Genomic DNA, 24,856 nt, shown 5'->3' with positions numbered 1-24,856 from the left:
ATGAATACAGTTATATTGTAAATTTTACATTTATATGAAATTTGAAACAACAGGTATTTCATTAATGACCAAATATTTGTAGAAGCAGAAAAGAGAAAAGGGGGAGGGTCTGGAAGATTTCTTTGAGACGTTTCGCCCTTTCGTCGGATTCGGCCACATTTACAACCATTTCGGACTCGGAACCTGTTCTTTCACAGACGTTTCGGCCGTAGTCAATTCAGTCAGAGACAGATATATGTCTGATTCGCCATATAATAAATAGGTAATTTCTGGAATCATGTTTTACAACAGAAAAGATCATCAATAATTTCTCACGCCTTTATACCAGCAGAGACATATATACACATGTATATATGTCTCTGATACCAGAAAGAAGGCACACCTGTATTCTTGATCAATTCAGGGACAGATCCAGCCATTTTAAAAGGAGGGGGGGGGGGGTCCAACTCTATTATCCCATTCAAATGCATTGGTCGTCCAAAAAATAGGAGTCCAACCCCTGCTTATACCCCAATGCTATTGTACAACCTTCATCCATGTATTCTTGACCACTGCCCTTTCCTCAATCTTGATATCTATATCACTAACAGAAAGCTGAATACTAAAATTTATGATAAAAGAGATGATTTTTCATTTCCTATCGTTAATTATCTATTTTTAGGTAGTGACGTTCCCTTGTCACCATCTTACAATGTTTATATATCTCAACTTGTACGAATTGCTTGTGTATGTAACAATGTTTTAGATTTTAACAAGAGAACTTTATGTATTACTGAAAAATTATTACACCAGGGTTTTCAATATCACAAACTAGTCAAAGCATTTACTAAATTTTATCATCGGTATAAGGACATCATTCGTAAATATAGCTCAACATGCAGACTTCTTGTACGTTCAGGTATTTCACATCCAATTTTTTATGGAAATATTCTTTATAAAGCAAGAAGGTGTCAGTATTCACCTCAGAAACTAACAAAACCTTTGAATAGACTTATTAAGAAGGGATATTAGTTACGATACTGTTGTCAGGTCATTAAAGATTGCATATTTTGGTGTTAATATTGATTCACTGATAGGGTCTTTGCATTGGAACTAAACACATTTATTCAAAAAACAGTTGTTGGCATGACTCGGGTTATGTTCTTCTCATATATGTTATGATGGTATGATACTATAGTCTGTTGTTATTTATGTATTATTGTCATTTTGTTTATTTTCTTTGGTTACATCTTCTGACATCAGACTCAGACTTCTCTTGAACTGAATTTTAATGTGCGTAATGTTACATGTATGCCTTTACTTTTCTACATTGGCTAGAGGTATAGGGGAGGGTTGAGATCTCGCAAACATGTTTAACCCTGCCGCATTTTTGCGCCTGTCCCAAGTCAGGAGACTCTGGCCTTTGTTAATCTTGTATTATTTTAATTTTAGTTTCTTGTGTGCAATTTGGAAATTAGTATGGCGTTCATTATCACTGAACTAGTATATATTTGTTTAGGGGCCAGCTGAAGGACGCCTCCGGGTGCAGGAATTTCTCGTTACATTGAAGACCTGTTGGTGATCTTCTGCTGTTGTTTTTTTCTATGGTCGGGTTGTCTCTTTGACACATTCCCCATTTCCATTCTCAATTTTTTTTTTGCTCTATAATACAACCCTCATTCATGAGGGTAGTAATGCGCTTTACCGTGCGACTAAATATGCATGTTCTTAAAACATTTAGTCTCTTGTGAATTGGCATAGCAATTTAATGTTCTAATATTCAAATAATGAAATATCGACGCTATGAGTATGTACTGTACAAGGAAAGGAGAAATAGTGTTCTTTCATTGCAGAATTGTTCACTGTGTAAAATGTAAAAGAAATGCCTGCAAAATTTACTGACGATCACATTTTGCAAGAACTGCAGAATCAGAGTTTTTAAGCATTTAATTCATCGTCACTTGCACTCATTTCTTATAATAAATATACAAACCACAACTCTCAAGCCTTTATTTACAAATCTTCGAAAATTGACACAAAAGTTGTATGAAATTAACATCTTGATTGCAAAAGTAGAATTAAGGCAACCAAATCTTAAGTGGTAGAAATGACCAAGTACCTGAATCAGAATTATTAGATATTATTTATGTGAATATCATTGTATTATAATTTTATTCATGTAATTTTAACTTGTTCTATCAGTAACTGTTGTTCATAACACTTTTTAATTTTAAAATGAATCACAAATCATATGAACGATGCTCATGATGTATATGGAAAAGCTGTCTGTGAATAGTTTTAACGGGAGACAATATAATTCAATAGCAGTACATGTATATTATTAGAATATTGACAAAATAAAAGATTTTCTTTATTAAGAATATGTATGAACAATGAACTTGTATCCCTTTTTTATTTGAAAAATAAGCTATATTATATTAAAAAAAATGTTTAAAATTTTTGTTCAATTTGAAGTTTTATAAGAATTTAAACAATCAAGTTTATCTACATAATTTTTTCAACACATACAATCAGTAAATTATATTTCTTTACAGTTCTAACCTATTCACTGCTATGATGAGAGATTTGAAATATCGTGTGGAGAGACCACAGTATTTACGAATGACATTGGAGGATTGTTCCATGTGCCTGACAAATTTTACGGACCCTGTGTTCTCATCAGTAGCAGTATCTCAAATACAAGCAGGTTTGTTCTATAATGGATTTCTTGTCAAGACTTTGGACATTTACATCCTAGCATTTCTCCTTGTTCAGTTAAAGCCCTTTCCCTAGAATTAAATTTTTGATGAAATACTTATTGATTACTAGATTTCCGTTCAAAGGGAAATAGCTTATTTTTTTTAACTTTCCCTAGATTGAATTTTTGAGGAAATACTATTACAGTCAAATGTCAATTCTAATGCAATTTGTATGTAACATTGTTTTTCATTGGCTGAAAGTTGCCGTCAAATCCACAGTTGACCAGGCGTAACTAAGGAGAACAACCATTTTGAAATGATCGAATCAACACATGTTCGATTACTACTATATAATCGAAAATAAAACAACACCTACCTCCAATTCGCCGTTTTAATGTTATTTTATCCGAATTTGAAGCGTACAGGTAACGTAATAACCTCCAGTTTATTAGTTTTCATTCGTATGACGTCACGTTTATCCAAGACGCTTTTGCGTCAAAATCATTCATGAAGTTTCGCGGTTTTTTTTTTATTTGTCAAATTAAGACATTTTTCCAAGTTTTTCGTATTATTTCTTTTTGAAATGCATTGGAATCGGAATAACAGTACTGTAGTTGAAGAGTTGCCACCGTCAATTTTGATTTGACGGTCGCAAATCTCTGTTTTACTGTCTCCGCTACGCGTTGCCAGTAAAACTGCATTTGCGACCGTCAAATCTACAATTGACGGTGGCAACTCTTCAACTACAGTACTGTTATTCCTTAAGTATGTACCAAAATCACTTTAAAAAGAACTTAAAATTTTATTTGAAAGAAATAAGAAACTGATTTTTTTTAGATAGTGAAATAGAAGAACTAATGGATGTTCAGTGCAACCAGTTGGAGCTACCAGATCTTTGTCCCATTGAAACAGCCAGTCAGAGTGGGAAATATGAAGATGCAATTAAAAATCTGGCAGATAGTATTTATTATAGTACTTTTCAGGGTTCTGGTAAAATTCAGTCCCCTAAAATAGAACAATGGTAGGATAAGACTATAGAATTACAAAGAATTGTAAGGATTGATACTGTAAACTTATGTTTTCCCTCTATAGTTATGATAGAAATTTTTACTTGTAATATGTAATTTAAAAAAATTAGATACAGATAAAATGAAAATTGCCTTAATCGTAATCCCCCCTCCTCAAAGGATGGAGTATACTGGTATTCCTCTCTCTGTAATACATTTCTATCCCATATTTTTCAGTTCATTATCCCATGCACAGAATTTTATACAGCTTTTTTTCTGTGGAACTGCTAGTCTTATATGTGGCTTCTTTAAGTTGTTGATGGCATGACTTTATCTTGTGATGCCATACTTTGAACACATTTTAGTTCCTTTGGTTTTACATCCTACCCAAACATTAAACTTCAAATTAATGCACACAAACTAGTAACTTTCATCACATTTAAAAAAAACATTAATGTGCAGGGGTATTAAATTATGGCAATAGCTCACAGTGCATCTTGTTTTCAACTTTTTTCAAAATTTCTCACCACAAATATTTAGAAATAACATGACATATGTCTTTTCTTTGACTGTATTAACATCCTTCCCAAATCTCTTGAACAAAGTCGTTTATTCTGATTCCCCCCATTGCAAGTATTGACTATTCGACTGCACACAATTTCACGCATGAATTACAAAAGACTTAGTCGTAAATTAGATATAATTTTTTTTAATATTTTGATTGATTAGAAATGTTAAATCATTGTAGTTATGTGACTAATAGAAGATTTTCGTTATTATCCGTATTTGTTAAAGAGTTAAATTGAATTTTCACCCATTTTCACAATTTTCCCGCCAAAATTGGACCAAGTGTCATAGGATGTTTTTTTGAAATTCTGATAAAAATATGTCAACACCTCTATTTTCCCTATAATTTCATTGAAAAATGGTCCCTTTTACATACCTGTTTAAAAGTAAAATTTTGAGCTTAAATGGTCCGTGACCCCCTATTTCTTTCGACCAATTTGAATCACTTTCTGTGAAGAATAAAATAACAAAAAATACGGCACTTCTGATAGAAAATTTGAATAGGCCTGAGCCACCTTAAACTGATTTTAAAACAAGGAAAGACACAGAAAATGATTTATTCTACCTGTATTGCTTTTTTCAGAAGTTCTAATTGAAGAATGATTTGCTTATCAAACAGTATGACATGTGATGCTGCTGCATAACCTACAGTTGCTGTCACTATCATCTCTCTGACTTGTCATTATATGCACCATCTTACATGTCAGAGATGATTGGGAAACTGCAATGACCTTGATGACTATCAATTGTCTGTCTGTTTTATTTGTTAAACTATCTAATAAATATTAATACATAAATATATACATGTAGTAATAATCTTCTGTGAAAAGGGATGAATTGTTATTAGGTCTGTAGCTATTTAATATTGAGTTATACAGAGTAAGTAATTTTCACATTTGAGGGGAAGTAAATATTTAATATTGAGTTATACAGAGTTAGCAATTTTCACATTTGAGGGGAAGTAATTATTTAATATTGATGAGTTATACAGAGTTAGCAATTTTCACATTTGTAAGATGTCACTAGCAATTAAAGTGTGATCACTTAGTATCAACATGATTGATTTTGTTTAGAGTCTAAAACAATAATTCAGTCATTGCTTTATATCTATTTTTAGGCTGTCTGATAATTTTATAGAGCATGAAGATAAGAATGTTGCTAGAGGAGAAATGTACAACTACTACTGTGAATGCTGTAAGTTTCACAGAGAAACACCTTGTAACCAGGCTACGTTTGGAAAGATTGTCAGAGTTGTCTTTCCTGGAATTAAGACAAGAAGAATAGGGATCAGAGGTCATTCCAGGTAAATGAATGTGTATTTCTCATCATGTCCTCCCTGGGATAGTATGGAGTATTTTGAAATTTGAAATATGGTACATAATACTTAACCCTTAGACTGCTGCATTGATTTCTATTGTACTTTTGTGTAATGCTGAGTAAAATTTTAATCACTGATGAAATAAACATGTTCACTTACAATTGCTGTATCTTTGTAAATGAATATTCATCAATAAAAGTTATATAAAAAAGTATTGTTAGATTCTGTATTTTTAATTTATTTTATTTTTGTGTGAGTCTCTGGTCATGTTTTACCTGTACAGGTGCGAAAATAGGTAAACAAAGGTAAACTTATTTTTTCATGTTTTATTAAACGATCCATCAATGTAAAAGTATCCATGACTTCAGAATTGAACCAATATAGTTTAAAATCTCTTTTAAGAACTAAGTTCCATTGTGATTATCAAAAAATAAAAGTTTCTTCTCAGACCAACGGCCTTTTTTATGCAAATATTTTCCGGTATTTTCCTCCAACTTTCACTGCGCCGACTTTTACTTCCATGTACAAATATATTTACACGACAAGTTCATTTTTAAAGCTTTCATCAATATATAATCTTGACAAACTTAAAGTTCGGGTCTATCGATGTTAGTCAATGTTGATTCACATTTGAAAGGCAAAATGATAAACATCGCAAATCCTGTTTCATGTCAAAGTTCGGGTCTATCGATGTTAGTCAATATTGATTCACATTTGAAAGGCAAAATGATAAACATCGCAAATCCTGTTTCATGTCATCCATTTTGAACAATGTCTGGGAATCCCCGTAATTCTCGCTTTAAAAGTCTTCTGTTTGCAGTTTTGATAGAATACTTCCATTTCTGTCTATTATATCTTCGGTTCTCGTCCAAATCCTTTTAATTGTCCGCCCCTGTTAAATCGTTATCATTGAAATACTTCTGAACGTGTTGGCCATTTCTCCAAACAATGTCCGCCATTTTGTCACTTTTTTCATCAAAAATTTTCACTTTCGGTTTATCGCTTATACCTGATTAAAAGTCAAGAGACACTCGAAAGAACGCAGATTTTAAGCCAATCAGAATCCATACAAGTCGAAACTGCCGCGATCTCATGAATATTGACTCCGCCCATTCCATGGTAACTGTGTAAACAAACGAGTACGGAAAACGACTATAGTCGCGAGTAGCAGTAGCGGACTGTCTTATCGGAACGACAATAGTCGCGCGTAGCAGTCTAAGGGTTAATACTAAGTATTTAAGTTCTATTGTTACTATCTTGCACAAACGATTCATAACAATTGATAGAAAGTAAAGAAACACAAAATAAAGCTCAAAAGGCATTTGATATTGATCCTTATGCAATAAGAAAATTGTTAATTTTGTAATTGGGTGTCAGAAAATCTCAAATCTTCATTGAAATTTCTACAATAATAATGAGAAGAATTAATTTTTTTTGCTACATTTTTTACTAATATAGTTTAAATCAGAAAGCAATATGATGACATTTAAAGATGATTCTGTTCTTTAAGTGATATTTTGTTTTTAGGTACCATTATTTTGGTATAGGACCAGTCAAGAACAAAGAAAAATTCTCTCCATCTATACCACACAGGTAGGAAAAACAAGCACTTTATTAAGTTAATTTTAAAGTGTATTCAACAGTTTCAGAGAAAATGCCAACCTAAAATATTTTAAGTACAGATATAAAATAAAGAAAAAGGAGATATGGTAATGAAGTTTATTGAAAGGATGCCATTTGTGTTACCTGGACCTATATTGTATACTATTTGCGTAGGCATTTAAACCTGGTATACACCATTATTGCCTTTTTTCAGAAGGTCTGAAGAAAGATGGTGTGTCAGAATTTATAATCTTTATAAAGAAGTCCTGGTTACATCATAATTTGTCACATTTGGCAAATGGACATTGTTTTTAAATGTCTGAAATATGTTTGATACAATAAATGTTTGCTTTGTGAAATTTTATGTACAATTATTTAATTTCAGATCCTACTTTAGACATGAAGCAGATGATCACAACCCAGCAGTGGTATGTTTAGGCAAGGGTGGAAAGTATGTTGTGATTGATCAGGCCCAAAGTTTTTTTTCTTCAAATATATAAATGTTGAGATTGTATACTTCTAAGTAAATATTCCTAAAAGCCAAATGCTCATATAAAGCTTTAATCTAATAGTGAAGCTATCAAGGAATTTCTATTTTTAATTTGGAAGAAAATGTATGAATAGATTCTCTAAAACAAGTTGGCCAATTTAAATCAAAGATTGTGCGTCATTTGTTTATGTGTTACATATTTGGTTTTTTTTTCTTCGTTTTTTTACAGAAATAAGGCCATTAGTTTTCTTGTTTGAATTGTTTTACATTGTCTTATCGGGGACTTTTATAGCTGACTATGCGGTATGTGCTTTGCTAATTGTTGAAGGCTGTACAGTGACCTATAGTTGTTAATGTCTGTGTCATTTTGGTCTTTTGTGAATAGTCTCATTGGCAATCATACCACATCTTCTTTTTTTATACTTTAACTGCATGAGATTTATATATTTATACATACTTAGTATGCAGAATCAGTCAATAGTGTACATAGACTCAAAGATGAGCCATACAGGTTATTTGGAATTAGTTTTAGCGTACTATATTTGTAGGTGCTACAGTGTCCCAACAGAGTGAGACCTAATGGATATCATGATGTAGAGCTATTTTTGGCAGATTTTCCAACTATTGAAACCGTAGCTATTAAATGTAAACACAAGATTCTGGTATGTAGAATCACATTTCATACAGGAAAAAGATAATTTGAAAAAAGAAATAAAATATTACTTCACCTGTTCCATAGGACTTTCTGAGCTGAAGTTATTTCTTTGCTTTCTATGTCCATCTGTGGTAATTTCATTTAATCATAATGGTCAAGAAACCAGGCAAGTTTGAATCAGACTTTGAAGGAACAATATATGGAAGGTCCTTGTGAAATGGCTCATATCATTCTGATCACATTGTATCAGGGCTGCAGATGTCAATATTTAATTCTGTTTTAATAATCTCTGGAATAACAAATGTTAAATGTTTTGAGGCTTGAGAAGATTGATTAATGGAAGACCAGGCAGTGTCAGTGACATTGGAGTCATATATTTGTAAATTTAGTACTGTAAATTCAGAAGTAATTCTGAGGTTTTTATTTATGTGAATTATGCCACTGGACACGCTGGATGAGTTTTTCAAAAATAAGGATTTTTTTCTGATATCCTTTACATATATCTGTCTGTAGCTTTTCCTGAAATCGCAGTCATTTATCTATAATTTTTCTCCTAAAATGGCAATCATAAACGCATGCACTATTTTCTGAATTTACTGTACTGTAGATTCATAATTATTTGTTGGATATCAATTTTTGTTAATTTTTTAAGGTTAAGGTTAAGGTGAACCATAGCTTTTCAATGAAGTCTTTTCTATAGGCTTGTGTGTAAACTTTGGGAAAACCTCAAAATCAAATATCCACAAAAACATATTTTTCTCAATCAACGTATAAACAAGTCACATGATAGAAATCTCGTGAATAAATTCTGAGTATGCTGTCTTGACTCCCCTAAAAGTAATTTGAACAGAAGAAAGGGTTTAAAAGATTAATTTACTTTGCCAAGATAATTAACATGAACATTATAGAAGGATTCAAAATATCAACTTTATGTACTTGTCTCGATTTTGCTGATGTACTATGAACTTATTAACAATAAATATATTACATATATGAAGTTCTTTGCCAATAAACACATTACAAAAAAAAAAAAAAAAAAAAAAAAAAAGATAATTAACATGTTTTTTCAATTTTTTTCAGGCATTTGAATTTTTACAGATGTACAAAGATCATGCTGTCACATTAATCAGTTCAATTGTTAATGCAGAATTTGATAAGGTATTGGCTTTAAGTATTTTAGTCATTATTTGCTGAAATGTTCTTTTCCAAGACATAGTAACCAGAGAGCAGTCAACTTAAACTTAAAGACAAACGACACAAAATACCAATTTAAGTATACTCACAGCTACTGAAAGCTAGTTCAAAGCAATTTAAATAAAATTGTGTTTTCCCAGAATAAAGTATAATTTAGGACACAGTGTAAAGATGTCATCAACATTACCAGAAAAAAAACATTACCTTAATGAACAATTGATTTGAATGTAATTGCAAAAAAAAGATATTTAAATTAATAAATAATTCTTAGGCATTGGTAGGCATTATATTATATTGGCAATATTTTACACTGAGTGATTTTTGCAGATAGTACAGGCTTTGAACTTGTGGGCTGTTCCATTCCTATTGATTTTCAACAGATCTAGTTGAAAATTTGTTTTACAAAGACCTATATAGGGACATGTTCTGAACTTTAACAGTGATTGACCTACAATATCCTTGAAGTGTATGCATGAAAATTAAGTAAAGGTATGATTCTATTTGTAGGTAACAAGATGTATATCTGAGTTCTGGACAGGCCTTCCTGTGAAGATGTATCCACTTCTTAACCAATTAGACTTTGTATCAGTCGTAGAACAGTGTGATTTATTGGTGTACTTTGTTATCAATGATATTCTCGTACCAACAGTTCCCTATGTTGTCAACAAGGGGTATGTACTACCATTCAAAACAGTGCTAAATTGTATAAATAGTTGTAAATACATTCCTTTCTTTTAAAGACTAAACTCAGTTATTGTACAAAAATCATTTCCACACTCACTTTAAAACTCACAGTTGTTTTGGGCTCTACTTATGCTTAAAGTTTTGAATTTTACTGATTTCTTCTGGTAGAATTTAATATTGTGTTGTGCTAATTTCCCTCGCTTGTCTTGGTTTCTTTCCATCCTCTTGTCTCAGTGTCTTTCTCCCTTTTGTTGTTCTTTCTTAATCCATACTAATTGTTTTATTATTTTAGAATAACAGAAGCTGTGAAGAGTCTACTGCACTGTTTACCAGAATGTTTGACAAATAGTTTGATCCTGTTACCTGATTTACTTAGAACACAGAAATTAAAAGGTAAGATTTGTTAACACCCTCAATGGTAAAGTGTTTGACCAACAGTTTGATCCTGTTACCCTATTTACCTAAAACACAGAAATTAAGATTTGTTTACATACTCATTCATATGTTTTTCAACTATTTACAACATCCTTGAGTTTTATATTTTAATTATATTTATATTCAATGCATAAAAAGGCTGCTGCTGGAATGTACACAGCAAACAAGAAAAAAATATATATACAAAGTCAAGGACGAACAACACATGTTCAAGATTTCCTGACTTAGTACACACAAAAACATGTGGTAGCATTCAATATAATAAGGAGTAGACAGTTTATATATACTTAAATTCTTAATCAGTTGAATTATTATTAAGATTAATAACTGTATGATTTGACTGAATATGTAAATATATAAAAAAAAAAAAAAAAAAAAAAAGAAGATGTGGTATGATTGCCAATGAGATAATTTTTCATAAGAGACCAATTGACACAGAAATTAACATCCATATGTCACCATATGGCCTTCAACAATGTGAAAAGCCATACCACATAGTCAGCTATAAAGAATTGACAAATGTAAAACAATGCAAATGAGAAAACAACTGGCCTAGTTAATCTACAAACAAACGAACGAAAAATAAATATGAAGCAATAAACAACAACCATTGAAAAAGTAAAATTGCTTCAATACATCTTTTGGCCAGAACTTGATTTTGATCAGAAAGTGTGGCAAACAATTTCCACATAGCCTTATCTTTTATCACTTGTAACCAAGTGTTATCTTTTATCACTTGTAACCAAGTGTCTGACATCATTTTTCAATGTCAGTTACCGCAATCAGCTCTTAGCATATAAAACTATTGTCATTTTTGACATGGAGATATTCCTTTGTCTTTTAAAACTAACATGCAATCTACATCTACATTATGAGTACTGATAACTTTATTTTCAGTTTACCAAGAATTTCAAAAGAGTATTCAGAAACAACTTCATATCAGTTGTATATACACTGTAGCTTGTGTTGTACTCAGGAATCAGGATGTAGCTAGTAAATTACATACTGACTGGACACACCTAGACAGCAAGGAAGTATATGGGAGGATTTCTACAGTCTTTCAACAAATTGACTTAAAAGATGTTCTTTTTTGTAAGTACTTGCTGGAATTAGAAGATATACACTAGCTTTTATTGATCAGCAGTAATACATTATGTCAATTGATTTTTCATCAAATATGAGCAGTCAAATTATAAAGATATTTTTTCTTAAACCCTTTTAGCCATTGATGAAGACTGAAATAAATTCGAAAATCCCAGTGATATGATGGTGCACTACCATAGTTCTCTACCCTTCTTTCATAGTCCTATAATATCATCTAAAGACCATGGGTTAAGTTTGAATGCCGCCTTGATTTAAAAGTGTGTTTCAAATTAGATCAGAAGAAAATTTAGTTTTTAAGTATCAAGCTAACATCTATACATAGCTGAAAATCTACACATTGCTTTTGTCAGGTTTTGTTTGTGTCATTTTCATGGCAGAAATAATAGCATACTTTATATATAATAAATGGTCAATTATTGAGATGTTTTTAATAGAATAGGATCAATTCCAGCTCTAACACACTGCAATGTGAGATTTTTTTTAAAGCTTATTAGGGAGGTACACTGTGTATTAATATAAATCAACACATTATCAAAATGCTCAAAGCCAAAATGAAAGGAAGAGAACTCTGGTTATTCTATTACTTGTCATCTTTTACAGATATAAAGAAAATAGACATGATACTAGATAGCAAGAAGGACATACCTGCACAGTTAACAAGACTTGTCCACACAGTGTTACAGACATATTGGAAGTCGGTAAGTATATGACTATTCAAGAACTTAGAAAACTTCAGAGGCCTTTTGTTTCCCTCCTTTCACATTGCTTAAAAGTAAAAATTGAAAATCAGTGATTTGAAGATTTTGAGCTCACCTGACCCTGGCCCCTAAAACTTCACACGAAATCAGGACAAAACATATATCATAAAGAAATTTTAAACTTTTCCAAAAAATTATTGGGCCAATTTCTTCAAACCTTGTCAAAACTATTTATTAGAGGCATTCATCCCAAAATGTATACCACTGCATATGTAAATATTTGTAAACGCATTGACACATTTCCTATCAGTAATGGTCCATTGACTTCCTATCCTACTTGGGTATAGATACTGATAAATTTGTGATCAAGTCAATTTCTGTATATGCTTGATTTACATCATTTCTAAAACGATAAAATCTTAAACCATCTGAAAAAAAAAAAAAATTTGCCAAATGTATAAAAGATATTCATACAGTAATACAATTGAAATTAAAACATGTCCATTACCCAATTAAGGTTACATACAGGCAACACATGTATAAACATTTTATTTATATGTCTCTTGACACCATTTGCAAGTATGGTCTTGAGGAAACAATGATAGTCCGTCGGAAGGGGATGATAAATGGCTGACCTGTGTAAAGAGAGAGCCATATATCTTGCATTGAAAAGACACCCTTGTAGATTTCGAAAAAAGAGCAGGCTAATGCCGATGTAACTCAACACTCTCAACCGCAAAGTGGAAAGGGATTACAGTGAGTTGCCCATAGGTGTTACTGTAAAAGTTTACCTATAGCTCAACCTGTTTTTAAAATTGTCAACACAATAGGGACATTTAAATTGACCAGTTGGTATTGTTAGATTTAAATCTACCTTGATGCTACCTGTAAAGATTTTTATTCACCTAACCCAACTAACCCAAAGTTTCAGCATGCTTTTTTCCTGAACTTTTTCTTACCTAGGATTGTTCTATTAAAAAATTGATAGGGAAGAAAATAGTTTTTGGTTTTAATTGTTTTAAATCCCTGATATTTATGATTTATCAAATTTTTACCTAAAATTCTAAATCACTAAAAGATTAAATTAAATATGTATTACTATGTTTGAAAATTTAAACTTTATTTACACACTAAATGCTTCTTTAAAATTCTAACCCTTATACATAGTATTGTCCAGCTGCCAGTGAAACAAGAAATAGCTGTTCAGGTGTTTACAGTTTACATTTTCAGAGGGATATGTTGTTCATTTCTTCACATGACCCTTCAAGATTCTCATTTTGGATTATTATTTGCAATGTTTGAAATCTTTTGGTGTCATTGTGCATACAATATTGGATTTATTTCATTTGAATTCACTTCTTAGATTTTTTATGGCAATTTTGCTTCTTAAAATGTGATGTGTTTTTTTCAAGATGTTATTGTCATGAAGGACATCAAGGAGGAAATAATTCATTCAAACTGTTTTGTGGGATTTACATATATTGTTGTACATGTAAAATTAGAAAATAATTTTGGAGTATACCTTGCTGTGTTTTTTCTTTGAAATCTATTATAATATCAGTGGGACTTTTGTGCATAAAATTCTGTGTTCAATCAAGGAAATTCAAATTTTCATACGATGGGATTTAGTTATGTTAAAGATTAAACAAATTCAAAACTGGAATTCAAGTAAGAGATATAGTGCGAGTTCATCCAACATGTTTCTGTGGCTTTAAACGTGATTTTAAAAACATTCATTATTAGTTTTGGGATCTATTACAAACTTAAGATGATTTACCATTTAAATGGGATCTTGGAAATGAAATAAAATGTTGAATTAATGCAGTGGATATAGTCTAATCTAGTGATAAAGTGAAAAATGAAAGTAAAATATAATATTCCTAACGTGAGGAAATGTTTTAAGTGATTCATGTGAAATTGGAAATAGTAATTATAAAATTCTGGATCAAATATTGTTTGATTTGGAAATTTATCATAGGAAAAGAAATAAAATGTTTACTGTGGATATAGTAAAATCTAGTAAAATCAAGTGATATATAGTAAAAATATAAAATAGTAAAAATATAAATAAAATATTACAAAATATTTGTAAAGTGAGGATATCTATTTGGAATATAGTAATGGAATTGATAACAAAATAACAAGATTCTGCACCTGTTAAATTAGGTTGTATATCATGGGAAGTTAATCAGAATTTATACTATGGATTTAGAAAAAAATCTAGTGAAGTAGTGAAAAATGAATAAAATTGGGAATTATTTAAAATCTTTGGAATTCTGGATGAGATTTCAAATATTAGTGTTAAAAAATAAATAAAATTGTTTATTCAAATATGATTTTGATGTTTCATAAAGTGAGTGAAATATTATGACTGGATTATTTAGGATATAAACACTGCAAGTAGTGGCTATACAAACATTAAGATGAAATGTAGTGCATTTAAGGCCATGCAATTTTAAACAAACTGCAAGAAAATATCATATATGATATAGTCATTCTTGTTTGGCTTGATCACTCCTAATATTTTGAATGACAGTAAAATAAAAACCTCTCAATAGAATAATCCTAGGTAAGAAAAAGTTCAGGAAAAAAGCATGCTGAAACTTTGGGTTTGGTGAATAATTTTTTTTACAGGTAGCATCAAGGTAGATTTAAATATTCAAATTTTAAAGTAAATTTGGATTTTATTAGATAAATACTTACCATCATAAATTCTGAGTGTAACCCCAATTGCGTCATAGGTCAGATGGAAAATCCCAACTAAAAATAAACGTATTCTCACTGGTCCGGACATATACCCCTGTTTGCCCATATTCTTCCATTCAATTTCCTCAAGACAGAAAACATAAGGAAAGGGGATGAAGGGGAGGTGGGTGGGACCTATAATTTATGATGGTAAGTATTTATCTAATAAAATCCAAATTTACTTTAAAATTTGAATATTTTATAGCTATAAATACGTTACCATCATAAATTCTGAGTAACAGAATCTAACGTAAAGCTGAATCCCCTGTAACAGAAGAAACAGGAGGAAAGTTCAATCTTTGTGCTGAAACTATAGGTCCAAGAGAGTATAAACTCTCGGCAAAAGTAGCCATAGATTGGAGGTAGTGAGATATAAAAGAGTTCTCATTTCTCCAGAAACCTGCAGACAGTACCTCTTCCAAAGATGCACTGTTAAACAGAGCCCAGGATGTAGAGATACCCCTAACATCATGAGCTTTAACATTAAAACTATTTAAAAGTTCTGCCTTAGAAGAACCATAAGCTAAAGATATGCATTTGCATATCCAAGTAGAAATATAGTTTTAACAGAAAGATCTGAGATTCCTTTTTTAATAGGAATAAAGAGTCTTGAGTTAGAAACAGAACGTAAACTACACGTTCTTTCCAGATAAATAGAAAGGATTCTTACTGGACATAAAAGTACAGAAATAGAATCGCTAGGGAGTGCAGGAATCACAACTGGTTCTGCACCCTTATCTGGAATCTGATTCTTTGCCAAAAAAGCAGGATCCGTTAAAAGAGTAACAGAAGATTTATCCCTGTTAAATCGAAGTCAAGCATCAGAAATAGAGAAGGCATGGATTTCACTCCTTCTCCGTCCAGAAGCCAAAGCTAAAAGAAAACAGCATTTATAGGAAAGAAACCTTAAATCTATTGTTTCTGCTGGTTCAAAAGGAGGAAGTTTTAAAAAGGATAAAACTAGTCCAAGGTCCCACTTAGGAACTAAAGTTTTTTGTCTTGGTCTTTCAAGACTAAAACTACGAACCAAAAGAGAAATATGTTCATTGATTCCAAAATCTGGGCCACCAGAAATATGAATAGTTCTTGAGATAGCTGATCTATATCCCTTAATAGTAGAGGGACATAATCCTTTGGATTCAAAAAGAAAAACTAGAAAGTCTGCTAATTGTTGTACAGTGACTTGGAAAGGATCAATTTCCCGCTCACTACACCAATCTGAGAAGATTGACCATTTTGCATCATAGACAATGCTAGTGGAGTCTCTGACAGACTTTGTGAGATGCTTGGTTGCTCCTTCAGAAAAACCTCTCTTTCTGAGGCTAACCCTGAGAGAAGCCAGGCGTGTAGATGAAGTTTTTCTGGATTTTGATAAAGAACCTTGCCCTTGATTTGAGACAGAAGGTCTGGTCTCAGAGGTAGAACTAGAGGACAAGCACATGATAGGCGCAGAAGGTCTGGAAACCAAGACTGTTTTGGCCATGCTGGAGCAATAACTATGATCTTGCAATTTTCCCCTGCTATTTTCTGAAGTACTGGGGAGAGAAACCTGAAAGGAGGGAAGGCGTACCCGAACATTCCTTTCCAAGATAGGCTCATTGCGTCTACTGCAAAAGATTTTGGATCTGGAACCGGAGACACAAATGTTAGAAGTTTGTGATTGAGACTGGTCGCAAACAGATCTATCTGAGGTGACCCCCAATGAAGAGTCACAGCTTTGAAAACTACTTGAAGTAGTTCCCACTCCGTGTTTACTGGAGCAAGAGATCTGGATAGAGTGTCGGCTAGAATATTGAGGTGCCCCGCAATATGTCTCACCACTAGATGAACCTGGAGTTGAAAACACAGAAGGAGAATGTCTCTGGCTATCTGATAAAGAGAAGGTGAATGAGTTCCTCCCTGATTCTTGAGATAAGCTACAACTGTTGTGTTGTCCGTGGCCAGAATGACAGACTGATTCTTTAGAGACATTTGGAAATGATTCAGTGCAAACAGAACTGCTTTCATTTCCAATACATTGATATGCTCTTCCAAAAGATCTAGACTCCAGACTCCCGAGATTGTAAGCCCCTCCAGATATGCTCCCCAACCGAGGGTGGAGGCATCTGTGAATAATGTTAGACTGGGAACTTGAGGGGACAGACATAGGCCCCTCATTACATTTTCCCGTACTAACCACCATTGAAGGTGTGGAAATAAAGGCTGAGTGATTGGAATCAATGCTTCCCATTCTTGTGAAGCTGCAATCCATAACTTGTGCAGATAAAACTGAAGCGGACGAATGTGAAGTCGTCCCAATGGAATTACATCTGCCAGAGAGTTCAATAGACCCAGAAGTTGCAAGAATTGACGTGCTGTGACTGATTGAACCGTCAGGAATAAATGTATTTTCTGACATAGTTTTGTAAATTTCTCCTCTGGTGGGAGGACTAGGCCTACACTGGTTAGGAAATGTTCTCCCAGGAAAACAAAGTCTTGAGACGGAATTATCTCTGACTTTTTCCAAGAGATAAGGAAGCCTAGGGACAGAAAACAATTGATGACCAAATCTGTCTGAACCCTCAATTTGATTGGGCAAAATTCCTTGAGAAGGGAATCGTCCAGATAGGAATGAATCTGAATAGACAGGGAATGTAGGTGAGCTATGGCTGCCTGCATGATTTTTGTAAAAGCCAAAGGGGCTGTAGACAGGCCAAAAGGGAGAGCCTTGAACTGGAAAACTTTGTTGTTCCAAACGAAGCGAAGGTATTTCCTGTAAGTTTTGGAAATTGGAATGTGGAAATACGCGTCTGAAAGATCCAGAGAAGTAGTCCACATTCCTGGAAGGATTGAAGCCCTGATGGATCTGTTTGTTTCCATTTTGAAGTGGGGAACAATAAGAAATTTGTTCAGAATAGATAGGTCTATGACTGGCCTCATTCCTCCAGTCTTCTTTGGAACCAGAAAAAGACAGGAATAAAATCCCGGAGACAGAGTTAAGATCGACACCTCCTCTATTGCAGCTTTTTGTAACATAGTGTCCACTTCTACTGATAGAAGTTGACACTTGACTGGGTCTTGTGTATGAGACAAACTTATTGGAATTGCAGATAGAGGAGGTGGGTTCTTGAACTGAAGTGTTAATCCCCCTCGAGTTATTGACAGCACATAACAGTCTGAGGTAATTTTCTTCCACTGATTTAGGAAAAAACTTAACCTCCCCCCTACTGGTATTGATTTTTGAGGAACTTGTTGTAAATTTTCCCCTGGGGAAGCTGTCAATAACGTACGAGGGGGCAAGAACCTAGGTACTAGACCCAGGTTTCTTGGAACCCTTAAAACCACCAGAAGGCTTACCTGAGCTTTTTCCTGAGTTATTGGGTTTGTTCTGCGGTTTGCCGTAGTTATTCTTCCTTTTCTTAGCAGAAGAAGGAGGACCACCTGAAGCAGAAGTACTATTAGAACTAGATGTAGCATTAACCGACCTCTTGCCATTAGTAACTTGTACACTAACTTTGACTGGAGGAGGGTTTTTGCTGAGTTCCTCTTGAACCCGCTGTAAGGGTAAACCAAACATCTTGTCAGAGAGTGGAGATTTCAGTAAAGAATCTTTCAAAGGCTCAGCTATAGAAATGTTTTCAAGAAACTCTGCTCTTTTAGATAGGGTGCAATTAGCAATAGAACCCATTAAAAGCAACTGAGATGAACCTAAAGCTTTATCCAGTTGAAGTAAGAAGGATCGTACTTCTGCTGGAACAACCGAATCTTCGCTGTTAAGCAAATGTCCGGTTGCAGCTAGAAAATGTTCGGCTGTGCCAAGAACTTGAGAAGCACTACGAAGGAGATTCTCAGTCTTTGACCAAACAGGTTGAGTGAGACGAAGACCATCTACTGGCTTTTTTCCCAATAAAGATGACATAGATTTGTCACAACTGGGAACAAGTCTACCCAGTGAAGAATCAAAGATATCAAAATCCTTGTACTTAACCTGATCAGTAAAGGATGACATTCCAAATCCTGAGATATTGTTATTAGAAACCTTTTCACTAGCAGAATTAGCGATACCTTCATTAATAAATTGTAAAGCAAAAGCCATATGGCCAGATTCAGGAAAAGAATTGTGAGAAGTCACAGTATCCTGAGAAATACCACAGGAAGCCTCAAAAGTTGAAGAAGGTTTCTTCGGCTTGGAAGGAGAGAGAAAAGGGATATGTGCTTCATCCCTCATCAAGGTATACACCTTATCCCTAAGATCCTTCAAGGAAGGAGGATCCTCAGTCTCCTTGGTGGGAGGTTGTTGAGCTGACTTAGAAGAAGGCTCAGGGGCCGTCTTCGATACCTTGGGAGAAGAACTTTCAACATCCTCATCAGTGAGGAAAGCCCTTTCATGACTCCCAGGGGAAACAGAAAGCTCGTCATCCTCCCTCTCATCACATTCTTCAGACTTAGCTGGAGAAGGTTGATGAGAAGAAACTCTATTTTCCAGTAGAGTCATACGACTGGATAGAGTATGGAATTCTGCCTTGAAAGACTCACCAAAGTCTAAAAGTAACTTCTGTAAACCATCCAAAGGTGATGCATGATCAGAAACCTGAGTACCATGTGAAGAACTAGAAGCTTGAGAGTCAGGTACGGTGGTAGAAGGAGCTACTGCAGAAGTCAAAGATACTGCTACGGGTAGAGCAGGAGCTAAAGGTGGTGCAGTAGCTACCCCAGAAGGGGGACCATAGAAATTGTCCCTATAAGGCCAAAAACCAGGTTGGTTTGGCATAAACCCACCATAAGGGTAAGACTGTGGCCAAGGTGGCTGAGACCATGAGGGTAAAGGTTGTGTGCCCGTGTTGGGAAGCATATACCCACAATAGGATAATGGGGGTCTAGAACCTGGCAAGTTCAAGCCCATAGCTGTACCTGGGACAGAACTAATAGTACCCGCTGAATTAACAGTCCTAGATAAAGTATGAGTCACCGAAGTTGACGTAGGTACCCCCCCAAAATGCATGGCCGAACCTTGTGAAAGGGTCGGATAGGTAGCATTACCAGACACCGTTGTCGAAACTCCGGTCAATGTACTGGTAGTTTGGGGGGGGACTTAAAGGTAGTGACCCATCTAAGAGATAGTCCGAACCAGGAATACTTACATACGGACTATTCAAATTAAAGTCCATAATAAATTTTACTTTAGTCAAAAAAACACAAATAATTTGTTTAGAAATTTAAACAAAACAAGGGAATATATTTCCAATAAAATACACAATATATATGAAAAGCAATTAAGCTATTCAAAAAACTAAACACTTCTCTGTTGAATCTGTTTGATGTGCACGTGTGACCGATGTCGCAGATGGAAATTGAATGGAAGAATATGGGCAAACAGGGGTATATGTCCGGACCAGTGAGAATACGTTTATTTTTAGTTGGGATTTTCCATCTGACCTATGACGCAATTGGGGTTACACTCAGAATTTATGATGGTAAGGTATTTATAGCTATAAAATCTACAGTACATTTCAGTCAGTATGTAGTTAATGGTAATATCTTTGGTTAGCTTGCCTGTTAGCTGAACCGTTAAGTCATTTTTAGGTAAGGTAAACTTCCCTCCTTTTAACGTAGCTTAGTCCAACAGAGAGATAGATTTTTTTATCTGTTGGGCTAGTCTACTATGAAAGGAGGGAAGTTTACCTTACCTAACAATGACTTCACGGTTCAGCTAACAAGCAAGCTACCCAAAGATATTACCATTAGCTACATACTGACTTAAATGTGCTGTAACAATACCAACTGGTCAATTTAAATGTCCCTATTGTGTTGACAATTTTAAAAACAGGTTGAGCTATAGGTAAACTTTTACAGTAACACCTATAGGCAACTCACTGTAATATTAGTTGCACAACTTGTTTCCCTATCCACTATAAATAATTATGTTTGAACTAAATTATATATGTAAGAGGTAAACAATTTCTCTTTTAAGTATGGGACATGTATTGTAGTCATGTCTTTTAAAAGTTGACTACTAGTTAAAATAGATGTATAGATTTTTAGCTCACCTGGCCCAAAGGGCCAAGTGAGCTATTCTCATCACTTTGCGTCCGGCGTTGTTGTCTGTCGTTTGCTTTTACAAAAATCTTCTCCTCTGAAACTACTGGGTCAAATTTAACCAAACATGGCCAAAATCATTATTAGGGTATCTAGTTTAAAAATTGTGTTCAGTGACCTGGCCATCCAACCAAGATGGCCGCCACGGCTAAAAATAGAACATAGGGGTAAAATGCAGTTTTTGGCTTATAACTCAAAAACCAAAGCATTAAGAGCAAATCTGACATGGGGGTTAAATTGTTCATCAGGTTAAGATGTATCTGCCCTGAAATTTTCAGATGAATTGGACAAGCCGTTGTTGGGTTGCTACCCCTGAATTGGTAATTTTGCTGTTTTTGGTTATTATCTTGAATATTATTATAGATAGAGATAAACTGTAAACAGCAATAATGTTCAGCAAATCAAGATTTACAAATAAGTCAACTTGACCGAAATGGTCAGTTGACCCCTTTAGGAGTTATTGCCCTTTATAGTCAATTTTTGACCATTTTTCGTAAATCTTAGTAATCTTTTACAAAAATCTTCTCCTCTGAAACTACTGAGCCAAATTAATCCAAACTTGGCCACAATCATCTTTGGGGTATCTAGTTTAAAATTTGTGTTCGGTGACATGGCCATCCAACCAAGATGGCCACCACGGCTAAAAATAGAACATAAGGGTAAAATGCAGTTTTGGGCTTATTACTAAAAAAAAAAAAGCATTTAGAGCAAATCTGACGAGGGATTAAATTGTTTATCAGGTCAAGATCTACCTGCCCTGAAATTTTCAGATGAATTGGACAAGCCGTTGTTGGGTTGCTGCCCCTGAATTGGTAATTTTAAGGAAATTTTGCTGTTTTTGGTTATTATCTTGAATATTATTATAGATAGAGATAAACTGTAAACAGCAATAATGTTCAGCAAAGTAAGATTTACAAATAAGTCAGCATGACTGAAATGGTCAGTTGACCCCCTAAGGAGTTATTGTCCTTTGTAGTCAATTTTTAACAATTTTCATAAAGTTTGTAAATTTTTACTAACATTTTCCTCTGAAACTACTGGGTCAAGTTCATTATAGATAGAGATAATTGTAAGCAGCAACAATGTTCAGTAAAGTAAGATTTACAAACACATCACCATCACCAAAACACAATTTTGTCATGAATCCATCTGCTTCCTTTGTTTTTAATATTCACATAGACCAATGTGAGCGACACAGGCTCTTAAGAGCCTCTAGTTTTGTATGAACAAAGGATGAACAGTTAATGAATAGACGTCAGGTAAGTAATACAGGTTTATGTTTTTTTATTGACTTTTTTCTGATTGATAAATGTTTACTATTACAGACTGACAGACAGAAACCACAAATTCAGTTGTTTGTCTTACAATGGTCATACATCAGTGGACAAATCATACAACTTCTTGCTGGAGAACATTCCTCAGTTACAGGTAAATAATAAAAGCAATAAATATATTGACAAAAATATAAAGCTTACCCATCTTAAAATGAGCATAGAGCATAGCATAAAAGAATTATGTCTATTAACCTTAGTTGAGATTCCTGGAAATTGGATTGCAATAATCTAAGAGCTGGCATCCATAAATCAATATACACATTTATTTGGAGATTTTCTCGAAATCATAACAATTAATTATACTTTTTGAGCAATTCTTAAAAAATTAAAATAATAAATGCACACAATAATTTCTGAATGTTCAGTAATTTTAAACATTCAGAGAAGTCAAAGTATGGGAAAGCTGTTTTTCCTAAGATTATTCAATCAACAAAAGATATTTACAAAATGTTCAGATATAAGGTGAAAAATGAAATAAAAGATGAGAAAGTAAAGTAAATATGAAAAACTATCAATAAATATGAATATATATTTTTGATTTTTGACAATTGATTCCATATTTTTCAGGACTATTTCTGCTGTTGGAAGTGTTGTGTAAAGACTACTTGATGTTCCTTATTGAAAAACATGTAGAGATTTAAGATGTAATATGATGGTTGCAAAATTTCAAAAACTTTTTTTACCATTCCTTGTGCAATAGATGCTGACATTTGAGTTTTATTTGTTTTAATAAAACTGTTACAACAGAACATTTTGAAAATCTGAATGGCAAAAATGGCCAAAATATTCATTACTCCTTATTGAAGTACTTCCTTGGTGGTCTTATGGAAGGATGTTTGCCTTGAGTGTGTTGACCATGGGTTCAACCTAATCTGGGTTAAATTTGATACATGAAACTTGGTATTTTTTGCTTCTTCACTCAGCACAGGCAATTTGGGGTACAAGTAAAGACTAGAAGCCTCAGAGTCAGAATAATGTATCTGTGTACAGGGACATGTTTTACTGTACATTTGGACTTAATTACTTTTTAAACTAGTGTGTTAAAAATCACCCTCAGCATGTCGATTTATTACAAAACAGATTTTTGTTTCACTTGCGACAAAAGTCTCAGTATGTGAGACATACTAGGTATTATAATCAGATGGGGTGAGATATTTTTTCAAAGCTTTATACTGAAAAAGTTTTTGTGCAGATACCATATATTATGAAGTTTCTGTATGTCGTTGTCCAATGTCTTTGACCTCATTTTCATGATTACAAATTATTTTTTATTTTTTAATTAAATACTCTCTTATTTTGAATATTAATTATATTTGGTATATGGGTTCCTTGTAAAATCTACATGTCAGTTAGGAAGGGTTCATTTGACTTCAACCTTATTAATTCCTGGATCAGTGACGGATGTTTGAAGTTGTGTGGTCAAGTGTCTATTTCAGATACTATAAGCAATAGTGCAACTATATTTGGTGCATTGAATGATTGTAAGGTGAACATGTCTGTGGAACAGGTTACATCTGACCTTGACCTCAATTTAATGCTTATTAGCCTATGTTTAGTTTTTTTGGTTTGGTCTATTTCTCAGATACAATAATCAATAGGACCACTATATTTAGTGTATTCTATGATAATTATGTGTACATGTTCTTTTGACCTCAACCTCTTTTCCATGGTTCATTGGAATTGTTTATTTTTTTTCAAAATGTAAGCAATAGGAAAATTATATTATGTATACAGAACAATTGTGGGGTGAGCATGTCTGTTTCGCACAATTTAATTTACCTTGACCTCATTCTCATGGTTCATTGTCAGTCTATCAGATTGGTGTATGGAATGATCATATGGTGCACATGTCTTTTTGGCAGGGTTCATATGACTTTTACCTCACTTTCATTATTTTGTGGTTCAATCTGATTCTCTGGTACTATTACCAATGAGACCTCTGTGTATTTGGTGTATGCAATGATTGTAAGGTGTATATTTCTGTCTGGCATGGTTCGTCTGACAGTGAACTCATTTTCATAGAACATTGATTGATAAAGTTAAGTTTATGTACAGGTAGTTCTTGAAGTATAATCTTCATATTTAGACTTTCATCATGAATTCGATGATCAGTAAATCAGGAAAGACATTTCTGAGTTCAGCAGGTGCACTCTCGTTTTTTCTATGTAATGATTTTCAGGTTGTCTGCATATTGATATAATTGTAAATTAACAGCTGCGAGTCACAGTATGAAGATTTTTGTAGAGTGAGCAAAGCAAACAAGTTCAAAA

At 33.5% G+C, this 24,856-nt stretch overlaps 1 protein-coding gene across 1 annotated transcript; it reads left to right on the top strand.

Moving 5' to 3' along the window:
* Window positions 1-11: 11 nt before the first annotated feature.
* On the top strand, window positions 12-23,335 carry LOC134711050 (transcription factor RFX4-like). Its single transcript, XM_063571479.1, has 14 exons — window positions 12-53; window positions 2,535-2,686; window positions 3,516-3,699; window positions 5,370-5,555; window positions 7,098-7,163; window positions 7,558-7,600; window positions 8,211-8,324; window positions 9,398-9,475; window positions 10,019-10,182; window positions 10,488-10,588; window positions 11,528-11,722; window positions 12,335-12,432; window positions 22,578-22,680; window positions 23,154-23,335. Exons 2-14 carry the CDS (start codon window positions 2,554-2,556, stop codon window positions 23,225-23,227), a joined length of 1,539 nt encoding a protein of 512 aa, XP_063427549.1. The 5' UTR covers window positions 12-53; window positions 2,535-2,553; the 3' UTR covers window positions 23,228-23,335.
* The last annotated feature ends 1,521 nt before the right edge of the window (window positions 23,336-24,856 follow it).

This window comes from Mytilus trossulus, chromosome 3, assembly GCF_036588685.1.
Source record: "Mytilus trossulus isolate FHL-02 chromosome 3, PNRI_Mtr1.1.1.hap1, whole genome shotgun sequence".
Classification (NCBI taxonomy): domain Eukaryota; kingdom Metazoa; phylum Mollusca; class Bivalvia; order Mytilida; family Mytilidae; genus Mytilus; species Mytilus trossulus.
Note: the sequence above shows the minus strand (reverse complement) of the source record. Positions and strands in the feature narration are given on the sequence as shown.